This window comes from Carcharhinus amblyrhynchos, chromosome 19, assembly GCF_965287045.1.
Source record: "Carcharhinus amblyrhynchos chromosome 19, sCarAmb.v2.hapA, whole genome shotgun sequence".
NCBI classification, from domain to species: Eukaryota; Metazoa; Chordata; class Chondrichthyes; order Carcharhiniformes; family Carcharhinidae; genus Carcharhinus; species Carcharhinus amblyrhynchos.
In genome coordinates, this window is record NC_137342.1 from 11,618,893 (window position 1) to 11,646,308 (window position 27,416).

Consider the following 27,416-nt stretch of genomic DNA (forward strand, 5'->3'; position numbering starts at 1 on the left):
TGAGTTCCAGACTCTAACCACGTGCTGCAAATTAAATGGGTTTCCCCTTCTTGGTGTTGGAACTGTTGCCAATCACTTTAGACCAGAGTCCTTTTGGTTCTCAACCATTTCTCCCTCTCTGCTTAATCCAGACCCTTTTTTATTTGGACGTTTTTACATCAAACCTCTCCTCAATCTTCTCTTTTCTAATCACAGAATCCCTACAGTGCAGAAGGGGGACATTTGGCCCATTGAGTCTGTACCAACAACAATCCCACCCAGGCCCTATCCCAATAATCCCACCCAGGCCCTATCCCAATAATCCCACCCTGGCCCTATCCCAATAATCCCACCCAGGCCTTATCCCAATAATCCCACGTATCCACCCTCTAAGCTACATATCTTGGGGCAATTCAGCACGGCCAATCCATCTAACCTGCACACCTTTAGACTCCCCTAGCTCCTCCAATCTATCCACGTAACTTAGATCCCTCATTCCTGGCTTCGTTCTAGTGAATCTTTCCTGCATCTTCTCTGATGCCTTCATCCTAAAGTGTGATGCTCAGAAACGGTCACAATGGTTTCAGTTCAAGATCCTGAGTGTGATGGATTGGAGCACAAGTACTTTTGAAATTTTCCACCGAAACTACAAGGTGCCCATTGAAATTCCTGTAGACTTCAGTTACATTTTGAGAGTTTATTTTCTACTCGCATCTCCGTCTGAATATTGGATAATAAGTACTCTGGGTACTACGATCTCTGCCTCACAAGCACATCTCAGGTGAAAAGCTTGCACAACGTTTAAAACTGATTTTCAGCACTTCAAAAAAGGCCTTCACTAGGCCAACCTAGTCTTTTCCCACTCCATTTGCACGTACCAGTTAAACGGCAACTTTCCGTCCCTCTCCAATGTGGCAAAATTGACAAATATTCCTGCTCCACAATTCCTGGAAGATATCAACACAATTATTCATGTTTGACTTCATTTTGAATAACTTGATGATTCCATTTCTACGTACGCGGGAGTGTGATTGAGCAAGTTAGGCGGTACCTGGCATGCTGCAAGTGCTTCCTCCGCAGAATAAAGAGTGTAATCAGTAGCAGTCCGATAAGCAGAATACTCAGGATCGCAAGGGCAGAGATCACCACCATGTTCGAATTCACTTCTGTAACTACATATTCAAAAGAATGGATCAGGATCTCCTCCTGGTATCGAACATGTGAAGCCCGAGCCAGACAGAGTTTTGGTCTCTGAGAATTGAGGGATATGGAGAGCCGAGGGGACTGGAGCTGATCAGCCGTGACCATATTGAATGGTGGAGCAGTCTTGACCGTGTGGTCTAATCCTACTCCTCTTCTCTACGTAATTAGGAGTAGGGGGAAGATGGTCGTGTCACGGTAATGTCACTGGGCTAATATTTTCTTTCAGGCATTCATGGGATATGGGCTGGGCCAGACCAGCACTGATTGCCCATCCCTAATTGCCATTGAACTGAGTAGCTTGTTCGGCTATTTCAGAGGGCACTCAATAATCAACCACATTGCTGTGGCTCTGGACTCCCATGTTGGCCAGACTGGGTAAGGACAGCAGATTTCCTTCCCTAAAGGATATTAGCGAACCGGATGGGTTTTTGCGACAATTAACAATGGTTCCATGGGTTGGAATTCTCCGGCTATTCGCGTCCTGCCACTGCTCCAAATGAGAACGGGGAATTTGGCACACAGCCAAATCTCCGTCCCCTGCACTGGGTCCAGAGAATCCCACAGGCGTGAACATTCAGAGAATTCCGGCCATGGTCATCAATTAATGTTAAAATAAAGAAAAATAAGTCCTCATCTTTGTCTTACAAAAGGTTAACAGAACAGGTATGCTGATATAAGATGCTAATGAATGATGTGGAAGATGATGTATCAGTGATATTGGTCAGTCACACGCTTGAGGCTCTATACAGTCAACAGGCAATGCTTAGTGGAGGGGTTTCTCCTCAGTAACCCACCTTGTACATATTGTACCTGGTGTAAATAAAACTACCCTTGAATAAATATTGGAGTCTGGCTAAGGTTCCACTTTCCAAGGGATTAGGCCAAACATCTTCGTGAAAGCAACTTGCATCTTTTAAACTATATGTTGCTTAATTTTCTGTTGGCGTGTCACACAATTGTATTACATCAGAGGATAGCCAGCTAACCTGGTCTCAGGCTCTGGTCCATTCTACTCTAGGAGTAACTGTCAGGAACTGAACCAAAGGCTGGTTGATGAATCTCTTGATTTTATCTTTCTCTGTTTGGTTTGCGCTGCTGGCTCACAGAGCCAGGGACACAGGTTCAATTCCGGCCTCAGGTCACTGCGTGGAGTTTGCATGTTCTCCCTGTGTTTCCATGAGTTTCTTCCGGTGCTCCAGTTTCCTCCCACAGTCCAAAGGTTGATACGCCCGTGCTAAATTGCCCCTTAGTATCAGGAGGATTAGCAGGGTAAATCCAGGGGGCTATGAGGATAGGATGGGATTGTTGTCAGTGCAGGGTCAATGGGCCGAATGGCCTTCTCCTGCACTGTAGGGATTCTATGAAAGGCAACATATTGAGTTAAGGGGAATAAAGGAAACTCAACTATCTTATTTGTTAAAATGTATTCTTTCATGGGTGTGGCTGGCAAGGCCAACATTTGTTGCCTGTCCCTAATTAGCTTTGAACTGAATTACTTGTGAGGCCATTTCAAAGTCCAGCACATTACTGTGGATCTGAAGACACATGTAGGCCACACTAGGTAAGAACAGCACATTTCCTCCCCTAAAGGACATTAGTGAACCAGATGGGTTTTACAATAATCAACAATAGTTTCATGGCCACCATTACAGAGTTGACCTTTCAATTCTAGATTTTATTAACTGAATTTAAATTCCACCAGGATTTGAACCCATGTCCCCAAGGACCTGCCCTCTGGATTATTACTACTCCAGTGACATTAGCACTACACCACCATCTCCCCCTATTTGTAAGAACGTACATAACAGGAGTAGGATTAGACCATAGGGTCAAGTCTGCTCCACCATTCAGTACGGTCACGGCTGATGTTCTGCCTCAGCTCCAGTTTCCTGCCCACTCTCCACATCACTTGATTCTCAGAGGCCAAAAATTCTTCAATCTCAGACCTCAAGATATTTAATGTTGACACACCCCCAACCATCTGGCGTAACAAGTTCCAAAGATTCGCAACATTTTGAGTGAAGAAATTTCTCTCTGTCTCAGTACTAAGTAATCAACCCCATATCCTGAAATTGTGCCTCCATGTTCCTGACCCCCCAGCCAGTGGAAATAACCTCTGTGTTGACCCTGTCAAACGCCTTCAGAATTTTGTATGATTCAATGAGGTGACATCTTATTCTTCCAAAATCCAACAAGGAAGACGCAGTTTACTCAGCCTCTGATCAGCCCTCTCATTCCAGGAACCAATCTTCGCTGTACCATCTCCAATGTCCTTCCTTAAATAAGGAGACCAAAAATGCACACCGTATTCCAGGTGTGGTCTCACCAAAGCCTGCACAGTAAGACTTCCTTACTCCTGGAATCTAATCCCCTTGTAATAAAGGCCAACATACCATTTATCTTCCTGATTGTTTAGTGTAGCTGTGTGCTACCTTTGACTTTCTTGAGCTAGTGCACCTGACTTTCTCCGAACGGCAACATTTAGAAGGTCCACACATTCTGAATGATGTTTTGCTTTTCTGTTCTTGCGACCAAAGTGAACAACTCTATTAACCCCCATTTTGTTGTCCATTCAATTTGAATTTTGCATTTAAATTGAGGGAGTAAAGAGTAAGTCTACGTATTAACATAAGAACATAAGAAATAGGAGCAGGAGTAGGCCATCTAGCCCTTCGAGCCTGCCCCGCCATTCAATAAGATCATGGCTGAAGTGGATCAGTTCCACTTTCCCGCTTTCTCCCCATAACCCTTAATTCCCTTGCCTACCAAAAACCTATCTACCCGTGACTTAAATATATTTAGCGAGGTAGCCTCCACCACTTCAATGGGCAGAGAATTCCAGAGATTCACCACCCTTTGAATGAAGAAGTTCCTCCTCAACTCCGTTCTAAACTGCCCCCCCTTTATCTTGAGGCTGTGCCCCCTAGTCTTACTGTCCTTTCTGAGCGGGAAGAATCTCTCTACCTCTACCCGATCCATCCCTTTCATTATCTTAGATGTCTCTATAAGATCCCCCCTCATCCTTCTAAACTCCAACGAGTACAGACCCAGTCTATTTAGTCTCTCTTCATAGTCTAATCCCCTCATCTCCGGTATCAGCCTAGTGAACCTCCTCTGCACTCCCTCCAAGGCCAAAATATCCTTGCACAAATGCGGCGACCAAAACTGCATACAGTACTCCAGCTGCAGCCTCACCAGTGCCCTGTACAGTTGCAGCAAGACCTCCCTGCGTTTATATTCTATCCCCCTCGCTATAAAGGCCAGCATCCCATTCGCCTTCTTGATCACCTGCTGCACCTGCAGACTGGGTTTTTGCGACTCATGCACAAGGACCCCCAGGTCCCTCTGCACCGTAGCATGCTGCAGCTTTTCGCCCTTCAAATAGTAGTCCCTCCTATTATTATTCCTGCCAAAGTGGATAATCTCACACTTGCTAACATTAAACTTAAATAAAGGGTAGTAATGAGGGTATGAAGACAGGGCTGGCTGAAGTGAACTGGGAAATTAGGCTAAGGGATAGGTCAATAGAGATTGAGGGAGAAATTTTCCAGTCCCACCCACCACTGGAATTGTAACGGGTGGAACATTGACCATGCAAAGATCCATTGACCTTGGGTGGGATTTTTTTGGTTTTGGAGTGAACGCAGAGTGACAGACATTTAAGCAGCTATTTCTTAATACTGAAAGATAATTCCAGTGAGAAAGAAAAGCTCTAGGACTGACTAACATCATCCACGGCTGCATGAGGAAAGATACTATCAAATTCAAAATAAAAATGTACAATTCCATGAAGATTAGTGGCAGGTTAGAAGATTAGACAGAATAAACAGAAACAGCAAAATGTAGCTAAAATAATAATGAGGTGGAAACTAGAGTATGAAGGAAAGTTAGTTTGAAATATAAAATAGTTAATAAGAGTTTCTCTGGGTATTTAAAAAGGAAGGGTAACTAAAGTGAGCACTGGTCCTCAAGAGAGAGAGAGAGAGAGAGAGAGTGTGTGTCTGGAAATTCTCCCGCTCTTCCTGTTGATGGGATCTTCCAGTCCCTCCCAAAGTCAACTCCACTCTGGGTTCCCCAACAGCGGCACAGGTGAGCAATGCAAATTGCCATCGACTTTGTTGGCAGGACCAGAAGATCCTGCCAAGGTGAATGGCCTCTGCTGCGGATAGACCTGGTGCAGGGATGCTGTAGAATTTGGCTCTGTGTGTTAGGTGTCACTGTAGAGGATGCAAATAACATGCTAGGAGGTAAAAGGGAGCAAGGAACTTAGAACAATTACAAACATCAGGTAAATAGTCCTGAGAAAATCATTAGAACTGAAAACTGACAAGTCCACAGGTCCTGATGGACTTGGAAATAATAGTTGCATTGGTTTTAATTTTACAAAATTGCCCAGTATCTGGAAAGGCCCCATCAGCTTGGAAAATAGCAAAGTCCTCTATTCTAGATAGGAGGGTGACAGAAAGCAGGAAATTACAGGCCAGTTAGTTTAGTGTCTGTCATAGGGAAAATGTTGGAACCTATTATTAAGGAGATTATAGCTGGGCACTTAGAATATCTCAATTCAATTAGGCAGAGTCAACATGGTTTTGTGAAAAGGAAATCACATTTGATTAATTCAGTGAGTTCTGCGAGGAAGTAACAAGCAATGTGGGTAAAGGGGAACATGTGGATGTACTGCACTTAGATTTTCAGAAGCATCTGACAAAGGTGCAACATCAAAGGTTACTACACAAATTATGAGTTCACAGTGTAGGAGGTAAATGTAATTAGCATGGTCGGAGGACTGGTTAGCTAACAAGAAACAGAGAGTGGGGATAAATGGGTCACTTTCAGATTGGAAAGATGTAATGTGTGGAGTGCCGCAGAGTTCAGTGCTGAGGCTCCAACTATTTACAAACTATAACAATGACTTGAACGATAGGACTGAATGTATGATTGCTAAATTTGCTGACGACATAGCAATAGGGAGGAAAGTAAGTTCTGGAGAGGACAACTAAATTGGTGACTTTGAAAAGGGATATGGATAGGTTAACTGACTGGGCAAATAATGGCAGATGGAGTATAATATGGGGGAAGTGTAAACTTGTCTACTTTGGCAGGAAGTGTAGAAAGGCAGCTTATTACGTAAATAGAGAGAGGTTGCAGAACTCAGTGGTACAGAGAGATCTGGGTGTCCTGAATCACATAATGTTAGTGGCAGGTACAGCAAACAATTAGGAAGACAAATGGAAAGTTGATAACTATTGCAAGAGAAATGGAATATAAAAGTAAACTTGTTCTGCTACAATTATGCAGGCTGTTGGTAAGATCTCGTTTAGAGTACTGCCAGCAGTTTTAGTATCTGCACATAGAGAAAGTTATAAATACATTAGAAGCAGTTCAGAGAAGATTCACTTGATTGATTCCTAGGATGACGAATGGGGGTCTATCTCATGTTTCCATAAGGTTGCCTCTAATTTTTCTATACTCCAATGATTCAGCTCCAATCCGTCTTTGTAAACTCCTGAAGAGATATAACAGGGTGGACGCTATGTTTCCTCTTTTAAGAGAGACTAAAACTACGGAACATAGCTTAAAAATAATTGAGTCTCTTGTTTTTAAAATGGAGGTGAGGAGAATATTTTTCTCTGAGGGTCGTGACTCTGTGAAACTCCTTTCCCCAGAAAGTACCACAGGCAGAATCATTGAATATTCTTAGGGCAAATTAGATTGACTTCCTTATCAAGAATCTAAAGGTATCGGGAAGCATGCAGAGAATTGTAGGTAAGATTAGTCATGATCTTATCGAATGGAGCAGCAGGCCCGAGCACCTGAATGGCCTACTACTAATATCTATGTTTGTATTAATTTACCCTGTCTATATCTCTTTGCGGAGGTGTGAATCATCATCCATAGGTAAATAGAAGAAGTCTTCCAATAACATCCAAATCTGGTACCTAATTGTGTCATTAGTGAGTCTCAAACCATTCGATGGAATGCACTAAAAGCTAAGGAAATCGTAATCAGAACACGATAGAACTTAATATTCAGTTTGAGTGTGAAAAACTTGGACTGGAAGCAACTGTTTAACTTAAATAGAACATAGAATATAGAACACTACAGCACAAACAGGCCCTTCGGCCCACAACTTGCGCCGATCTTATCCATACCTACCAGGCCTATTTATAACCCTCAATCCCATTAAATCCCATGTACTCATCCAGAAGTCTCTTAAAAGACCCCAGTGAGTTCGCGTCTACCGCCACCGACGGCAGCCGATTCCACTCACTCACCACCCTCTGAGTGAAAAACTTACCCCTGACGTAAATGGAATGACAATGAAATGTGGATAGAGTTAGCTAAAGTGGACTGGATGGATAGATTAGCAGAAAAAGACAGTAAAGCAGTGGCAGACACTTAAGTAGGTAATTCCTAACTCCCAGCAAAAATATATCCCAGTAAGGAGGAAAGCTTCTTAGCGAGGGATAAACCAACCATGGCTAACTAAGGACATTAAGGAGAATATTAAATTCAAAGGAAAAGCACATAAGAAGATAAAAGTCAGTGACAGCTCTGAAGACTGGGATAAATTTAGAATCCAGCAGAGTAACAGATAATAAAGAGAGAGACAGTAAACTATGAGGGGAAACTAATGAGGAACAGAAAAACTAACATTAAAACTTCTTTAAATATATAAAACGGAAGAGACATCACAGTGAACATAGGCCCTTAGACAATGTGTCGGGGAGATAGTTTTGGGAAGCAAAGAAATGGCAGACGAGTTAAACAGATAGAAACATAGACACCCTACAGTGTAAAAGGAGGCCATTCAGCCCATCGAGTTTGCACTGACAATAATTCCTTAACTTAATAACTGATTCCAACATTTTTCCAACAGTAAACGTTAAGCTAATCGGCTTATATTACCTTCTTTCTGCCTCCCTCCCGTTTTGAATAGCGGTGTCACATTAGCAGTTTACCAATCTTCCAATACTTCTCCAGAATCCAAGGATCTTTGGAAAATTATAACCAATGCATCCCCAGAAACCTCATATACCTACCCTGCTAATCCCTCGAACATGCACATCCTAGGACACTAAGGGGCAATTTACCACGGCCAACGCACCTAACCCACACATAGAATCATAGAACCCTGCAGTGCAGAAAGAGGCCCTTCGGCCCATCGAGTCTGCACTGAACACAATCCCACCCAGGCCCTACCTCCATATCCCTACATATTATACCCACTAATCCCTCTAATTTACATATCCCTGGACACTAAGGGGCAATTTCTTAGCATGGCCAATCAACCTAACATGCACATCTTTGGACTGTGGGAGGAAACCAGAGCGCCTGGAGGAAACCCACGCAGACACGAGGAGAATGTGCAAGCTCCACACAGACAGTGACATTTGTGAGACTTCTTACTGTGTTTACCCCAGTCCAGTGCCGGCATCTCCACATCACGACTACAGGGGAGGTCCCAGAGGATTGGAGAAGAGCCAATGTTGTTCCTTTTGTTTAAGAAGGGTAGCAAGAATAATCCAAGTAATTACAGGCCAGTGAGCCATACGTCACTGGTAGGAAAATTATTGGAGAGGATTCTTCGAGACAGGATTTATTCCCACTTGGAAATAAGTGGACGTTTTAGTGAGAGGCAACATGGTTTTGTGAAGGGGAGGCCGTATCTCACTAACTTGAGTGAATTTTTCGAAAAAGTGACAAAGAGTAGGGGGGTTTTAGTTCAGTTGGATGGCATGGTTGGTACAGGCTTGGAAGGCCGAAGGACCTGTTCCTGTGCTATAATGTTTTTTGTTCTTTGAAGACATACTGACTCTGCTTGGTTAGGTTATCATTTTCTGAATGTGCTGCTATTACTTCCTTAATAACTGATTCCAACATTTTGTCAATAGTAAATGTTAAGCTAATCGGCCTATAATTACCTGTTTTCTCCCTCCCTCCCTTTTTGAATAGCAGTGTCACATTTTAGCAGTTTACTAATCCTCCAATACTTCTCCAGAATCCAAGGATCTTTGAAAAATTACAACCAATGTACCCACCATCTCTGTCGCTACTTCTTTTAAGATCCTAGGATGCAGGCCATCAGGATTAGGGGATTGCCTTTAGCCCCATTAGTTTGTCTAATACCACTTCTCTAGTGATGGTCTTCCCCCATATTCTTTATTTAAAGGAATGTTGAAAGTATCTTCCACCGTAAAGACTTATGCAAAATAGGGGCGGCATGGTGTCACGATGGTTAGCACTGCTCCTCACAGCTCCAGGGGCCTGGGTTCAATTCCCGGCTTGGGTCACTGTCTGTTTGCATGTTTCCCCTCCGTGTTTGCGTGAGTTTCCTCCGGGTGCTCCGGATTCCTCCCACAGTCCAAAAATGCGTAGTTGTTCATTTTGGAAGGGAGAACAAACTAGCAGTATTATTTAACTAGAGAATATCTGCAGAAAGCAGAGACGAACTTGGGGGTACTCGGGCATGAAACATAGAAAGCTAGCATGTGGGTGCAGCAGATAATCAGGGAGGCTAATGGAATGTCAGCCCTTATTTCAAGGGGGTTGCTGTATAAGAATGGACACGTCTTGCTGCAACTGTAAAAGGCACTGGTGAGACCACATCTGGTGTATTGTGAGCAGTTTCGGTCCCCTTATTTAAGGAATGACAATATTTCATTGGAGGCAGTTCAGAGAAGGTTCACTAGCATGATCCCCGCTACAGAGGGGTTGTCTAATGAGGAGAGGTTAATCAGGTTGGGACTCTACTCATTGGAATTTAAAGAACAATGCAGCACAGGAAACAGGCCCTTCAGCCCTCCAAGCCTGCGCCGCTCATGCTTCCAACTAGACTATTTGTTTGTATCCCTCCATTCCCAGTCTGTTCATGTGGCTATCCAGATTAGTCTTAAACCAGTGTGTCCACCTCTACCACCTTGCTGGCTCTCACCACCCTCTGTGTCAAATACATCCCTCTGACATCTGTATTAAACCTTGTCCCCCTCACCTTGAACCTGTGACCCCTTGTGTTCGTCACCTCAACCTGGGAAAAAGTTTCCCACTGTTCACGCTATTTATGCCCTTCATAATTTTATATCAATTCGCCCTTCATCCTCCGTCTTTCCAGGGAGAACATAAGAAATAGGAGCAGGAGTCGGCCATCTAGCCCTTCGAGCCTGCCCCACCATTCAATAAGATCATGGCTGGTCTGAAGTGGATCAGTTCCACTTTCCCCATAACCCTTAATTCCCTTGCCTACCAAAAACTTATCTACCCGTGTCTTAAATATATTTAGCAAGGTAGCCTCCACCACTTCAACGGGCAGAGAATTCCAGAGATTCACCACCCTTTGAGTGAAGAAGTTCCTCCTCAACGCCATTCTAAACTGCCCCCCCCCTTATCTTGAGGCTGTGCCCTCTAGTCCTGTTATCCTTTCTGAGCGGGAAGAATCTCCCTACCTCTACCCTATCCATCCCTTTCATTATCTCATACGTCTCTATAAGATCCCCCCTCATCCTTCTAAACTCCAACGAGTACAGACCCAGTCTATTTAGTCTGTCTTCATAGTCCAACCCCCTCATCTTCGGTATCAGCCTAGTGAACCTCCTCTGCACTCCCTCCAAGGCCAAAATATCCTCGCGCAAGTGCGACAACCAAAACTGCACACAGTACTCCAGCTGCGGCCTCACCAGTGCCCTGTACAGTTGCAGCAAGACCTCCCTGCTTTTATATTCTATCCCCCTCGCTATAAAGGCCAGCATCCCATTCGCCTTCTTGATCACCTGCTGCACCTGCAGACTGGGTGTTTGCGACTTATGCACAAGGACCCCCAGGTCCCTCTGCACCGTAGCATGCTGCAGCTTTTCACCCTTTAAATAGTAATCCCTCCTACTATTATTTCTGCCAAAGTGGATAACCTCACACTTGCTAACATTGTACTCCATCTGCCAGGTCCTCACCCACTCGCTCAGCCTATCCAGATCCCTCTGCAGACTTTCCACACCCTCTGCACAATTTGCTTTTCCACTCACCTTCGTGTCATCAGCAAATTTCGTTACCCTGCACTCAGCCCCCTCCTCCAGATCATCTATATAAATGGTAAATAGCTGAGGTCCCAGCACCGATCCCTGCGGCACTCCACTAGTCACCAACCGCCAATCAGAATAGCACCCATTGATACCAACTCCCTGCCTCCTATTAGACAGCCAATCCTCTATCCATGCTAACACCTTACCCCCACTCCATGCACCCTAACCTTCTGAAGCAACCTTTTGTGCGGCACCTTATCAAACGCCTTTTGAAAATCGAGAAACACCACATCCACCGGTTCCCCTCTGTCTACCGCATTAATCACATCCTCATAGAAATCCAATAAATTCGTCAAACACGACTTCCCCTTAACGAATCCGTGCTGCGTCTGCTCTATCAAACCATTCTTTTCTAGGTGCCTCGCTATTTCTTCTTTGATGACGGATTCAAGTATTTTTCCAACTACAGACGTTAAACTAACTGGCCTATAATTCCCTGAAACCCCAGAACAACCCTAGTTTATCCAATCTCTCCTCATAGCTAAGACCCTCCATACCAGGCAACATCCTGGTAAACCTTTTCTGTACTCTCTCCAAAGCCTCCACATCCTTCTGGTAGTGTGGCAACCAGAACTAGACTCACTTAGGAGAATGAGAGGTGATCTCACTGAAGCATATCGGATTCTTAATGGGATTGACAGGGCAAATGCTGAGAGGATGTTTCACTTCATGGGAGCGTCTAGGATAGGAGGGCGTAGTGTCAAAATAAAGGGGTGCTAATTTAGTACTGAGATGAGGGGGAATTTCTTCTTTCAGAGGGTGGAGAGTCATTGGAACTCTTTGCCATAGAGACCCGTGGGGGCTTGTGTAAATTTAAAGGCTCAGATAGACAGATTTTTGATCAGTAAGGGAATTAAGGATTACGGGGAAAGGGCAGGAAAATGAATAATGTTGGATCAACCATGATCCTATTGAATGGCAGTGCAGGCTTGGGGGGCTGGATGGCCCACTCTTGTTCCTATTTCTTGTGGTCTAATGAAACACTACAGAACACTTCAGGAAATGAACCAAACTGTGCAAAAGTCTTTGCAAAGCTGACTTAGGGATGGAACTCTCCTCATATACAACCCTCAAAACCCTCAGAGAAAGAATCCCTCAGTCTTAAATTGGCACCCCCCCCTTTATTCTGAGACTGTGCCCTCTGATTCTAGACGCTCCCATGAGGGGAATCACGCTCTCAGCTTTTATCCTGTCAAGCCCCTTAAGAATCTCACGGCTAGCTTATGTTGCAGGTCATATCTGCATCAACTAGCTGGTGTACGCACTTGTCTTGAGTACTCGATGGGGTCCTAAAAATAACAATACCCCAAGTGAGTTTGAATAACAGAGAACCTGCTTCAAATTAGGAGTCAAGATCCCAATTGCCCGAGTTACTGTTCGCCCAATAATCTCCAGACTAGTAACTGAAACCTAACTTCTACTTTATTTTACCCGAGGCTGTTCCTAAACAAAGATTTACACTGAGAGTACCTGTGGTTGAGATGGTGATAAAAACAGGAGTGCTGTAACGTTCATAGCTGACGCTGGTCACGCTGCAGTTGTAGGAGGTCGACGGCACTAGGTTGGTGAGTGTAACAATGGGCGAATAAACTGTGGCCTCTTCTCGCTGAAGGAAAGAGAAGGAAACGCCGAACGTAAATGGTGTGAAAGATCTGCAGCAGTGCGTATGTGAGAGAAACTACATCAGCATAAACATTATCATTTGCCCATCTATCAAATTGAAATCCTGTGGCTATACATCTATCAAATTTAAATCCTACACACTCTGTAACAAGTTAAATTAGTATTGTACAGTATGTTAGCCATATGTGACTAACTAGGGACTGTGATGTGGCTAACACGTTTCTGATTAATAAATGAACAATGAGTACACAACACCCATATTTGGAGAATTTAATATTTGTTTGGACAGCATACGCATGTGTATTTTAACCCTACTGTGCACTTGTGGGCAACACGGTAGCACAGTGGTTAGCACTGCAGCCTCTCAGTGTCAATTCCGGCCTCAAGTGACTGGTTGGAGTTTGCACGTTCTCCCTGTGTCTGTGTGGGTTTTGTCCCACAGCCCAAAGATGCGCAGCTTAGGTTGATTGGCTATGCTAAATTGCCCGATAAAGTCACAAGGTTAGGAAGATTGGTGAGGAAAATACATGGGGTCATGAAGATTACGCCTGGGTGGTTCGGGTTTCTTTGATTCCACGCGGTAAACCAGTGATATATAAGCAGAATGTGCAGCTGTTTTTTTCTATTACTGCTTTACTTGGTGGCAGTTTCTCGTAAAATAAATTATACGCGTAAATTCACTTTATCTGTGTGGTGTAAGTTTTATCCTAGAATTTGTGCAGGTGGTAAAAAAACGGTGCCACTGTAGCCACACCTGTGACTAGTTAGTGATTTTATTTTGATGCCACAAGTTATATCTTACTGACTGCTAATTTTCCACCTTTCCATCGTGCTCCTCCTGAAGCAAAAGTGCCATTTTAACAATAAACAGCAGCTCCAACTTCAAAAGTACAGACACACATAGCTGTCAGCAGAAATTCAACATGGAAGCAACCTCCCTTCCACCAACTTTGGGAAAAAACGGAACTAAAAATAAACAGCTATGTCGCTGCTGTGTGGGAAGGGGAGGGGTGGGGTGTGAAATCCCTCTACAATGTGGCAGAGAGGGGTGTGGAGGCCTGCCCAGGCCTCTGCCCGACCCTCCTACTGTCACCCCTCCTCCTTGGCCTGCTGCTTGGTGCCGGATAAACAGCCCACGGTGGGAAATTACAGGCTGACTGGGAAATCCCAGCTGGTTTCCTTTAATGACTATTAACAAAGCATCTTAATGAATCTGATTGGCTGCCTGGTTCACCCGCCTTGAACCCGCCTCCCCAAAATGGCCGACGTTGGCAAAAGAATTGGTAACTGGCATGCTGGCTGGTGGGGGCATTTTCCATCCTTGACCTCTGCAGAGGTGGAAACTCCTGCCCACGGAGTCTAACTTTCAAATGTTCATACAGTTACAAAATATGTTGGAGCATCTCCCGCTTATATGCTTTGTAATTTTTCACATCTGTTTAGTGAAAGTGGCATTGATTGCCCATTTAACTTTGGCTTAAACTTTTTTGAGTTACAAACAATTGTGATGTGTATATATATATATATATATTTATATGGTATGTTACAGTGCGAGGTACGGACTGCCCTTTTAAGATTATGGGACAGGTGACCTCTGGGCAATTAGCTCCTCCCAGTGTAGGACCCCATTGGGCAATCTCAGTTCTGACTGTGATTCAGTACACACTTTCAATAAAGAGCCCCCAATGTTCAAGTTATCAAGCTTACCTCGTGATTCTTATGCAAACTTAGTCCATAGGAGCATACATATTAACAGTAATGGTATTTCAATGTTTCCTTTTAGTCACACTGCATAATGCCTTGTGCATATATAGGATTTGCATTTGTGTAGTGATTCTAAGTTTTGTCTGTGCTTTTGGGAAGGTTGGTTAGACTGAATCCCTTCACCATGGTGGACAGCAAACACATGAACCAAAAAGTCACCTGAGCCATTGCCAATCACCCAGTTGTCCATGGTAAGGACAGGGGTAGAAGTGTAATAGTTGATCACCTACCCACCTCCTGGTTGGGGAAAAGGCTCAGAGAAGCCTCAACAATGCAAAGGGACCAGATTATAAAAGGATCAAAAAATTCCAATAAAGGGACAGTTTAGTTTCCACAGCAAATATTATAAACTAAATTCATGCAGAATGTAGGTCGTTCGGCAACAATGTGCATCAAACATAAATGACTATTAGCAATCAGCTCCCTACCTCACCCCAGGTGTTCAACTGTTGACATTAAACTTCTGCCTACATGACACGATGACAGGGGTGACAGGTTAGCCAGGGACCTGGGTTCGATTCCCGGCTTGTGTCACTGTCTGTGTGGAGTTTGCACATTCTCCCTGTGCCCTCCCACAATTCAAAAGCGGGTTAGATTGATTGGTCATGTTAAATTGCCCCTTAGTGTCCTGGGACGTGTAGGTTAGAGGGATTAGCAGGGTAAATATGAAATATGTGGAGTTACAGGGATAAGGCTGGGGTGGGATTGTAGTCGGTGCAGGCTTAATGGGCTGAATGGCCTCTGCTTGCACTGTAGGGTTTCTATGAAAGCTCTCTTTATGGCTGTTCCTTGATGTTGTAGGGTTGAGGTATGAGGAAAGACTAGGAAAACTACAGCCTTGAAAGGAGTCAAGAGTGAGCTGATTAAATTAGGATACGCACAGCACTGAATGGAAAGGAAAGAGGAAAGTCAGAAAATGGCTTCAAACTAAATTGCGAGAGTGGGATGTAATAGGGTAAACCCAGGGAGTGAGAGCTGCAGCAGGAGAGGCATAGTAAGAGGTCTCACAACATGAGGTTAAAGTCCAACAGGTTTATTTGTAGCAAACACGCCACTAGCTTTCGGAACTGGCTGTGTTTACCCCAGTCCAATGCTAGCATCTCCACAGCAGGAGAGGCATGACAGGAAAGGGTTAAACAGACAGCGTGATCATAATATTTACACTCACTGTGGGCAGACACAGCAAATTACCATATCCCAGCTAGCACGAACACAATCGCATCCTAGGTGAGATCTTTCCAAGGTTACAGCAACAATAAGAGAATCAATATCTTACCAAGGCTCCAGAATATCTAGAGGAGCCATTGTGCCTCTGGAAAACTAATCAAGTATCAGGGAGATGGGGACAATTAACACATCATCGAGATCGATTTGACAAACATAACACTGACTTTGTAAACAGGTAGACAGGATATGTCCAGAAAATGATTAAAGTTCAAGTACACAGGACAATGGCTCAGCATAATGTCATCTAAACAGAACTTTAATAAATGTCAAGCAACAACATGATGACCTAAACAATAGGTAGCACTCTAATGCCAAAATGTACAAGAATATGTAAAAACCTATGATTAGCAAAGTAGCTCAGAAGCAAGCTGGAATTACAGCCACGAGTTCTGTTCTCCTTCATGCATGTTGAATAAAGCCATTTAAAAAAAAATTCTACACAGTCTCTGAAGACTCAGTTCATTCATTCCCTCCAACAATGATTAAAGGGTTGTAGATTCTACCTTTTCCGATAAACATTTGGGATAGATGTGAGGAGGTTTTGCCCCACACACAATGATTGACACGTGGACAAAAAGTGCTTTCAAACTTAAAAAAAAAACTCAAGTTTAATCTTGAGCCGCATGAAACACTCGGCAAGCTGCATTTATTGCTCACGCAAAAATGCTCATCCTGAATCTCCCTCAGCACACCAAGAGCGCAGGACTGGAGTCACATATGAGGCAGGTCAGATATGGTTCTTGCAATAATCAATTTTAGTGCCAGCCCACCACAGACATATTCATTCCATTCAAATCTCTGAATTTGCCAAGGAGGGATTCAAACTTAACCTCAGTCACCCATAGCCAGCTGCGTTGTGAGAAGCACGGAGCCCAACCTGATAAAATTATTGCCCAATGCATTGCCACACAGGTGGTGTCTTATGCTACTTTATGATGCGGCGATGCCGGCATTGGAGTCCGGTGGGCACGGTAAAAACTCTCACAACACCAGGTTAAAATCCAACATGTGGAATTATTTGGAGAGCTGTTCCTTCATTAGATGAGTGATCACACACTTCATCACATTCACCTGGTGAAGGGGCAGCACTCCTGTTGAGGGATTTCTTACTGTGGTACTTCAGGTCTACTCATTCAATCAGACAGTAACAATTAGCTATAGACAAGCTGCACTTTACGTTGGTAACATTTTACTTAATAATGCTTCCCTCATACGTTGAGCCATCTGCTTTTAGATTACAGTACAGAACAAAAGATAATTATTAAATAAACATTACCTACTTGTTACCATAGCATCTTGTAGAGAATGCAGACAGGCAGGCACCCTAACTGGCTATGCATTTATGTTAGGAAAGCTAACAAAGAATCCTTTTTCTAGCTGCTCTGATAAAACTGACTGTGCTGTCATCATCAATTTGGATATCAAAACGGCAACACTGCAAAAAAGTTATATAAAGAAATGAAAGAAGAAAGAGGCACTTACGCAATATTTAAAATAGATTACAGCACACAAAATAGTAGGGTTAAAGCCCTGAAAGGCGTTTAAAGACGTTTGCTTAAAAAAAATCTTTTTGTTTTTTAAAAAACAAAATCATACCAGGAAAGCAGGGTGCTGCAAAATTCGCTATTCTCCAGACTGCTGACTCCAGAACTTGGCTGGCTTTCCCCAGCAAGCAGAGGAAGTCAGAAAAATAGTCAATGTTGCAGTCTCACACTGTGACCACTTTACTTTCGAAGTCAAACAACTCATCCACCCCTGCCCCCCATTTCAGCTGGAGGGGGGGGGGGGGGGCGGCTCGGAATCCAATGAGACAGGGTTGGATTTTAGTTGGTGGTGGGGGAGCGATTATGCTCATGATGATTTGGACTTTCAGATTTTACTTCCCAGCCAAGAATCCTGATGACATGTGGGGGCTTTGGGGGAGGTGAGACGATGAGGGCAAAAAAAAAATCCCCACCCCTCCCCCTCCCCCAAAAAAATCACAGCCTCAAATGTTTCTATCCGTTTTTGGGCTGAGCTGAGTTTCAGAAACGTGTGGCACTCTGTGCAGTGCACAGGCTGGGTAGGGTGGGGGAAACCCACTGCAGAAGCTGGCAGCAGAGTGCTCAGGGGCAATTAGATTGCACCCCGCCCCCCCTCCCACCAATCCTGACCTCCACCACCAGCCTCCAACCCCCTGATTCTCTTCGTGGCACTGTGCCCCCTCAACCACCCCTGACCTTCCGGGGGTTGGGGGCCTCAACGGCCTCCGATCCCACCAGCGAGGCTAACATGTCTGGTCCCTGTTGCTGGGGACCAGCTGTGATCCCCGCTGGCGTGGGCCTTCACCAGCAAGTTTGGAAACTAAAGTGCGCCCGAACGATGGCGCCCTGGGCTTGTTAAACAGATTTAAATAGGCTTATAAATATTGCAATCAGCCACGCGCCATTCTCCGGCATGAGGCTGGTTACGTCAATAAAAGTGGCCTGAGAACATCACGACTAGCCGGGCGCTGGGTGCGATTCCCATTTTCAGTCGCCTGCTTACATTTCCTGCCCCGCAATGTTACTCGACCAGCGGAGTGGGGTGGGAAAATAGCGCGTTCCAACTCCAACATTCTATCCATAAACACAGTGTCACAACTGGTAAATGAATAATTTGTGGGGCATGGGCATCACTGGCTGGCCAGCTTTTATCGCCCATCCCTAGTTGCTCTCAGAGGGCAATTGAGAGTCAACCTCATTGCTGGAGCTGTAGAGTCACATGTAAGCCAGACCAGGTAAGGATGGCAGATTTCCTTCCCTAAAAGGACATTAGTGAACCAGATGGGCTTTTACGAGAATCGACAATGGCTTCACGGTCATCAGTAGATTCTTAATTCCAGAATTATTTTATTGAATTCAAATTCCATCGTCTGCTGTGGCGGGATTCGAACCTGGGAGCACAGAACATTAGCTGAGTTTCTGGATTAATCATCCACTAGGCCATCATCTCCTCTTTACTGATCAAAAGATCAATGTAAATAGGACCAGTCCAATGAGACCTGCGCCCGTTTCAGGTTAATGTCCAGGATCCTACAGAAGCTCATTTTATTTTAGGTCTACTGAATGAACAGGTCCTGTATTGATTAGAAGGGACTTACTAAAACAAAATCACTCTTTCCTTTGTGGAGATTGCCACTGACTTGTGAAGTTCCTTGATATCAAACACAGCAGTTGGGCGGGTCCAAACAGAGCTTTTCAAAATTACAGAAGGTTTTGAGACAGGTAAACAGTGAAAGACCGTTACCACTGGATGGCATATTGATGACAATGGACCGCAGACTACAGAGCAAAGGAAAGGGTAAAGTTAAAAGCAGGGGGTTATTGGAACGTGGAATGTTTTACTGTAAAGGGCTATCAGGGCAACTTTTAAAGTGGATACGTATAGGCATTTGAAAAGGAGTAGGAACACATAGACAGAAGGGCAGGGAGATAGGTTTGGAGCAGGTACTGTGAACAGTATGGGAGCTACAGGCTCAACGACCTCCCTTTGCGCTGTAATGGGGGTGGCACGACAGCACAGTGGTCAGCACTGCTGTCTCATAGCACCAATTCTGTGTGGAGTTTGCATGTTCTCCCCGTGTCTGTGTGGGTTTCCTTCGGGTGCTCCAGTTCCCTCCCACAGTCCAAAAGGTGCATCGTCCATCCTAAATTCTCCCTCAATGTACCCAAACAGGTGCCGGAGTGTGGCGACTAGGAAATTTTTCACAGTAACTTCATTGCAATGATGATGTAAGCCTACTTCTGACAATAATAAACACACTTAAATTTTGACAATACCGTGGAGGAGATTATTTAAAAGTCAACTATGTACGGGGAAGAATATTGAAATGGAAGCGAAAGAGTAGCGTGAAGAGAAAGGTCACTCTTTCATGAAGGTTCTGGATAATGATGTGTGTGTGTGGGTGGGTGAGGATTTGCCCGAGTGGACCTGACAAGTAGTTCTGAAGTTTATTTGAAATATTTCCCAGTGGCTTCCAGCAGGATTTCCATGAGCCTTCTTTGAGTGGAAAACCCGAAACGCCTACAGCAGGTACAGGCAAATTATACCAGGGCCATCGATTCACTCATTCACATTGCTCTCTGTCCTAACCAGAGGCTCCAAAGCTTTTCCATCCCTCGACCTGGTTAAACTGCTGCATGGGTCAGAATACTAAAGCAGCAACCACCTCGTACTCCAATTCACCTGACTTATCTGCGGCAAGAATGGATTGAATTTCTGCCAGAAACTCACTGGGAAATACTTAAAAGAAACCTCAGAAACTACTTGTCGGGTCCACTCGGGCAATTATGTACCTGGAGACCCACCCAATATTGAAGCAACTTTCATTGCATAGAATCCCTACAGTGCAGAAGGAGGACATTCGGTCCACTGAGTCTGCAGTGACCACAATCTCACTAGGGCCCTACACCCCACATATTTACCTTGCCAGTCCCCTGATACTAAGGGTCAATTTAGCATGGCCAATCAACCTAACCCGCACATCTTTGGACTGCGGGAGGACACCAGAGTGCCCAGAGGAAACCCACGCAGACACGTGGAGAATGTGTATCTCAATGTTTAGTATTGTCATGATCGGAAAATATGATGTGTAGAATCATTCCTTCATTAACACCTCCTTTTAACGTACCTGTCCATAACTGAACAATGGTAGTTATGGCAGAAATTGTGGTGTACGCTGATATAATTAATGCAGTAACTGACCCTGTTTCCACTGATCCCTGTCCCACCGCAACAGGAAAACTGCAATAAAGGCAGAGCGAAAACTTACCGACAACTTATACCAGCGAGTCCAACTGAATGTCTTCATAGCAAATAATTATATAGAATTAAATTAAGCCTTAATTTTTAGATGTTTCTTTTTTGATGACGACCTCACCAAATGGGACAACTAAAACCCTAGCCTTAAAGGACTAACTATGTGAAGGCACCAGAATCATAGAGTCCCTGCAGTGCAGGAGGAGGCTGTTCGGTTCTTCGCATCTGCACCGACCCTCCAACAGAGCATCTTACACAGGCCCCTCACCCTATCCCCATAACCTCAGGCATTTACCCCACCTACTCGCTAATCCTCCTAACCTGCACATCATTGGACACTAAGGTGCAACTTAGCATGGCCAATCCATCTAATTGTGGGAGGAAACCAAACAAAGAAATTACAAACAGGAAGTGGCCATTCGGCCCTCCAAGCCTGCACCGACCATGCTGCCCGACTGAACTAAAACACCCTACCCTTCTAAGGACCATATCCCTTCCATTCCCATCCTATTCACGTATTTGTCAAGACACCCCTTAAAAGTCATTATCGCATCTATTTCCACTGCCTTCCTGGCAGTGAGTTTTACCCAGCCCCCTCTGTGTAAAAAGACTTGCCTTGTACACCTCTTTTAAACCTTGCCCCTCGCATTTTAAACCTATGTCCCCCAGTAATTGGCTCTTCCACTCTGGGGAAAAGCTTCTGACTATCCACTCTGTCCATGCACCCCCACCTTGATTTTGTGCACATCTATCAGAATAATCTTGTAGATTTCTATCAGCACCTGGAGGAAACCCATGCAGACACAGAACGAACATGCAGATTCCACACAGACAGTGACCCAAGGCTGGAATCGAACCCAGCTCCCTAGCGCTGTGAGGCAGCAGTACTGAACTTGGGGGTGGGGGAGAGGGAGGGAACAGTCAATCTAATTAATGCCATGATTCCCTCCATTTAATCCTATGGCCCAAGTGAACGGAAGCAGATTTTGAGTTAACGCAGACAAGTGTGAGGTATTGCACTTTGGAAGGACAAACCAAAGTAGAATGTACAGGGTAAATGGTGGGACACTGAAGAGTGCAGTTGAACAGAGGGATCTGGGAATACAGGTACAGAATTCCTTAAAAGTGATGTCCCAGGTGGATAGGGTTGTAAAGACTACTTTTGGTATATTGGCCTTTACAAATCGCAGTATCGAGTATAAAAGTTGGAGTGTTATGGTAAGTTTGTACAAGGCATTGGTGAGGCCGTATTTAGAGTACTGTGTACAGTTTTGGTCACCTAGTTGCAGGAAGGATGTAAATAAGGTTGAAAGGGTGCAGAGAAGGTTCACAAGGATGTTGCCGGGACTTGAGGAGCTGAGTTACAGAGAGAGGGATTGAATAGGTTAGGACTTTATTCCCTGGAGCGTAGACGAATGAGATTTGATAGAGGTGTATAAGATTTTATTGGGTATAGATAGAGTGAATGCAAGCAGGCTTTTTCCACTGAGGCTAGAGGAGAAAAAACCAGAGGGTGTGGGTTAAGGGTGAAGGGAGAAAAGTTTAAAGGGAATATTGGGGGGGTATTCTTCACGCAGAGAGTGGTGGGAGTGTGGAATGAGCTGCCGGATAAAGTGGTAAATGCGGGGTCACTTTTAACATTTAAGAAAATCTTGGACGGGTTCATGGATGAGAGGGGTGTGGAGGGATATGGTCCGAGTATAGGACAGTGGGACTAGGCAAAAAAATGGTTCGGCACAGACAAGAAGGGCCAAAAGGCCTATTTCTGAGCTGTAAATTTTCTATGGATGAAAGTGAAGAGCAGCCAACAAACCTTTCCATCTCTTGTTCCAACCTGCTTGCACGTGACCTGGTAGTGATCGATGACCCCTTCCTCTACCCACAGGAGGGTCACTGACGTCTGGGTCTTGTTAACAGCGAACAGCGACTTGGGAGAAGCTGGCTCTGTGAACAGAGAGCGCATGGCACAGCTGAAATGGATGAGAGTATGTGTAAGCTTGCTGACAACACGCTGGTAAAATGTGATCCTGGTACTTGTCACAGAGTGGGATGAACATCTCCCCACACTAGCTACCCCTGTCCCTACACTTCAGAGGCCAAATGAATAAATAGCTCCTCTTCAGTGGTATTGGTGAGACAGAGGAATTAAAACAAAATGTATTCTTTTCTCAGAGTTACAAATCCAATGCACAGGGAGGAACTTGGAAATGAAGGTAAAGTGCTTCTCCAGGTGATAATGGTGGATCCAAGTCCAGGCTGTTTTTGCACACCTCCTAATGGTTGCTTTAGCATTATCAATAGCTCTAAGCTATTTAATCATAGAATCCCTACAGTGCAGAAAGAGGCCATTCGGCCCATCGAGTCTGTACCAACAACAATCCCATCCAGGCCCTACCCCCATCACCCCACACAGTTAGGTCCTCTAACCGACGCAACCCGGGACACTAAGGGGCAATTTAGCATGGCCCATCAAACTACTTAACTGGGGAAAGGATAGAAAGCAGGCTGGGGCGACATGGTGGCACAGTGGTTAGCACTGCTGCTCCACAGCCCCAGGGACCTGGGTTCGACTCCCGGCTCGGGTGCCTGTCTGTTTGGAGTTTGCACATTCTCGTTGTGTCTGCGTGGGTTTCCTCCCACAGTCCAAAGATGTGCAGGTTAGGTTGATTGGCCATGCTAAAATTGTCCCTTAGTGTCCTGGGATGTGTAGGTTAGAAGGATTAGTGGGTGAAATATGTAGGGATACGGAGGTCGGGTCTGGGTAGGATTATGGTTGGTGCAGACTCGATGAGCCGAAGGACCTCTTTCTACACTGTAGGGTTCTATGGGTCAAATGGGTAAAAAAAAACAATTTTAATGCCATGACTTAAACCAGTGACACCATCGCAAGTGTGGGCAGGAATCAGCCATGCACCGGAAAACATTGTGGATTTTACCTCCAGAACTGTGCGTGCTACCCATTTATTCAAGGCTGTAAACACCCTCAAACAGATTTGAATTGAGCTCAGTGTTTTGGGTTTAACTTCAAGTCAACTCAGCTCAGATTCAATGCTTAGACTTAATGGAATGTGTGGGTACCCTGCTCCCTGCCTACCCACATTTTCACCATATCCCTCAATCCCTTTTCTCTCCAGAAATTTGGCTGATTGTTTCTGGAATCTGGTTATTCTGTTGGCTTCAATACATGTCAGCATTATCATCATCGTAACAAATTGGTAACTTCATTATCCTTTGACCAAAGCAGTCCACTTAACTTTCTGTACTTCATCCAGACTTCCTAATTTTGTTAGCTGGTGACCCCCTGAGATTTCAACCCAAGGAATTAATGATTTAGACCCATTCTGTCCATATCTGTCATTTCAATTACAACAATTAAGTTTTGTCTTTTTTATAGGAACAAGTGTAACTTCTTGAAAATTGCCACATATTTAAATTTCAGATACCTGGAATCATCACTGCTTTTCAATAGTCCCCTATTAAAAATAACAAAGGACCCAAGAGGAATTCCTGGGGTAATTTTTTTTGTATTTTAGGAAGTTCTCACTCATGAACTTCTGGTTCATTTGAAGGCCCCTGACAAAGAGACCCACATGGTGCTCGAAAAGCTGACAGCAGAGGAAAAGCCTGAACGTGTGAGAGCACATAGTGAAACTTTGCAGCTTAAGCTTTCATTGGTACTGAAGAAAAAGAAACAGGAATACATAAAAGGCACACAAATGGGGCATTACTAGTTGGTGAGAGAATTGGTTCTCCTGGAAATAATTCTGAATATTTCATTAAAACGATGCATTCCAGTTTAATTAAGCACCAGTCTATAGCTGATAGGCCTTTTAGTAAAGGCCAAAGGAGAAAACAGAGGTAACATTTGGATTTTAATTTAGTAATCAGCCTATCATACTCCAAGGTTACCTTGACTTTCATATCGATTCACCACTCTCTCAGTTTCAGAGGGCAATCTGATCCCTCTGGACCCTATTCATAAAGACTCTGGAGCCCATTCAACTCTTCATGGTTTCGGCATATCCACTACGATGCTTACCAACTTTTACAGATGCACCATAGAGAGCACCCTTGCTGGGTGTATCACAGCTTGGTGTGGCTCCTGCTCTGATCAAGATTGCAAGAAACTACAAAGGGTTGGCTATCACGCATCCTGTCTATTGACTCCATCTACACTTGCCACTGCCTTGGGAAAGCAGACAGCACCCCACTTTTCTTCCACCTTCTTCCATTGGGAAAAAAGAAAAGTCTGAAACCATATACCGAAAGATTCAAGAACAGCTTCTTCCCTGCTGCCATCAGGTTTTTGAATAGCCGTATTATATATTAAATTGATCTTTCTCTACATCCTAGCTGTGACTGTAACACTATATTCTGCACCCTCCTCTTTTCCCTATGTACGTTACGAATGATATGCTTTCTCTGTATACCAAGCAAGAAACAATACTTTTCATCTACCCCAACGCATGTGACAAACGTAAATCAAATCAAATCTTTCATCGAGCCACAGTCGACTCCAGCTCTGCACAATGGAATCTGCACTCTTCTTTCCCATGGCTCATTTACCAAATTAAACTCACCTTCCATTCCCCCTCCCTTCAAACTGAGTGGCTTGCTTCACCTCCAGGAGCATGTTAACTTTCTCTCCTTCCTCCCACCAGAATTCTACTCCAAGCATCATCCTCTTCACTACCACCATTTGTTCTTTTCTCTGTACACTGCCTCCTCTTTCACTGCCATCTAATCACCCTCTTCCCTTGCCGTTGCTTTCCAATCCCATCTCACCCTCCCGTATATGCAAGACCAGGGGGCTAATGCAGGAGGCCAGGCCCGTAATCTGCTTGTTGCTAGGATTTACGGCCTCTGTACCCATTAGTGAGAACTGCTATTTTCACACTAGAGATACCAATCCTGGCCCTCAGTGCTGGAGGTGGTGAGGACAGCAGGCAGGAAGGAAAGTAACTCTTAAAGATCTGTTCAGTATCAGATTCAGGGGCGTGGACCCAGCTGCACTGCTCTTGAGTTAACAAGCAGACTTACTGACCTGGCCCCAACATGTTCTCAGGGTGGATTACTGTTCGTCGATGCCCGTTTTCCAATTTTCAGCGAAGTTACTTGAAGTAAGAAAAGTCAGCCCACATCACAAGGAGTCTCTTACCAACTTCCAATCTGCAGAGTATGTTTCAAATCTGACTAACAAACTGGAATTCTTCTATACATCAAAACCAGAACTGCAAACTCACTACCTATTGACTCATTAGCCAAGGCAAATGGATAATCCTGTTTCCTTTGCAGTTCCACCCTAATTTTAGTCTAATTTACCTTCAGTTTTACAGAGTTTAACTCGGACTTCCTCACTGAATTTGCATTTACAACATTGGTTTGATCATCTAGACCAGGGGTCCCCAAACTACAGCCCGCAGGCCACATCCTGCCCACAGCAACTTCATTTATAAAACTAATTTTTTTTTATTTGGCCCACGAAAATGTGTAAAATATACAAATGTGACCCTGATACTGAAAAGTTTGGAGACCGCTGATCTAGACCACGGGAGGCCTCAGGCCCTATATTCTGTGGTGTTTACAGACTTTCCTTATTCCAGTTACTCTCAGACATGGCTGGGTTGAGCTTTTAGGATTTTTAAACAACCTTTGCTTGTTGAAGAACACTTCAACATTAATGCAGTGAAAACATCACAGAGGAGTTAACCCTCCCATCCACTGACTCCGTCCACACTTCCTGCTGCCTCGGAAAAGCAGCCGGCATAATCAAGGACCCCACCCACCCTAGACATCCTCTCTTCCACCTTCTTACATTAGGAAAAAGATACAAAAGTCTGAGGTCACATAACAACCAACTCAAGAACAGCTTCTTCCCTGCTGCCATCAGACTTTAAGGACCTACCTCATGTTAAGCTAATCTTTCTCTACCCTAGCTTTGATTGTAACACCAAATTCTGCACCGTCTCCTTTCCTTCTCCCCTATGTACTCTACGAACAGTATGCTTTATCGTTATGGCGCTCAAGATACAATACTTTTCGCTGCATCCCAATTTGATTTTGGGATAAATCAAATCAATTCACAAGCACCAAAGGTACCTGCAAGACAAATAATGTTACTTAATAAAAAAAGAACAAGAACTACTTACGGAGTTGAATTATTCGTGGCGCCGAGGCATTGCTGCTCCCTTCTGTGTAGGCTACAACAGTTAGGTTGTATATGTCCCCAGGAGGCAATCGAAGAAGTGTTGTCATTATGCTATGTGGCACCTGTATGAAACAATAGATCCTTGTTTACAGCACTTCTTGGTGGAGCAGGCTTGAAGGGTTGAATGGCCCACCCCTGCTATATTTCTATTTTCTATGTTTCTCTAATTACAAAGCAGTAAAACTTCGAGCCTCTTAGTAATCAAGATATCTTGTGACTGCATCAAAGCATCCTAAATGGTTTAGGCCAGCGCGAGAGGGATGAGGCAGCAAGGATGAGTCAATTGACAGTAAGAATATGATTTAAAAAAAGCTTTATCTATTACAAGAAAGTAGACAATTTAGAGACAATAGGGACATGGAAGACAGTCAATGCAAATAAAATCTGTACTTCTTTAAGATTGAGTTTCAGATATCCCTTCTGTTTCACCTCTGCAATATCTTACATTTTTTCATTGAATCCTGCGATTATTATTAAGGAGTAGTTTGCAGACCTCTGTACCTTCAGCACCGCTGTATTCAATTACTCCCAGCCCATCCCATTGCCCCTCTACTTAACCA

General features: G+C 44.2%; 1 protein-coding gene across 2 annotated transcripts in view; it reads right to left on the reverse strand.

The window, feature by feature from the left end:
• Positions 1-27,416, reverse strand: part of ptpro (protein tyrosine phosphatase receptor type O) — a 162,955-nt gene that overhangs the window by 30,043 nt on the left and 105,496 nt on the right. For both annotated transcript variants that reach the window (XM_080207253.1, XM_080207252.1), the window contains exons 12-16: positions 26,798-26,918; positions 22,462-22,592; positions 12,726-12,861; positions 1,031-1,151; positions 858-926 (exon numbers count right to left, since the gene is read on the reverse strand). In XM_080207253.1, the coding sequence (XP_080063379.1) occupies positions 858-926; positions 1,031-1,151; positions 12,726-12,861; positions 22,462-22,592; positions 26,798-26,918 (578 nt within the window). The remainder of the gene's footprint in view (positions 1-857; positions 927-1,030; positions 1,152-12,725; positions 12,862-22,461; positions 22,593-26,797; positions 26,919-27,416) is intronic.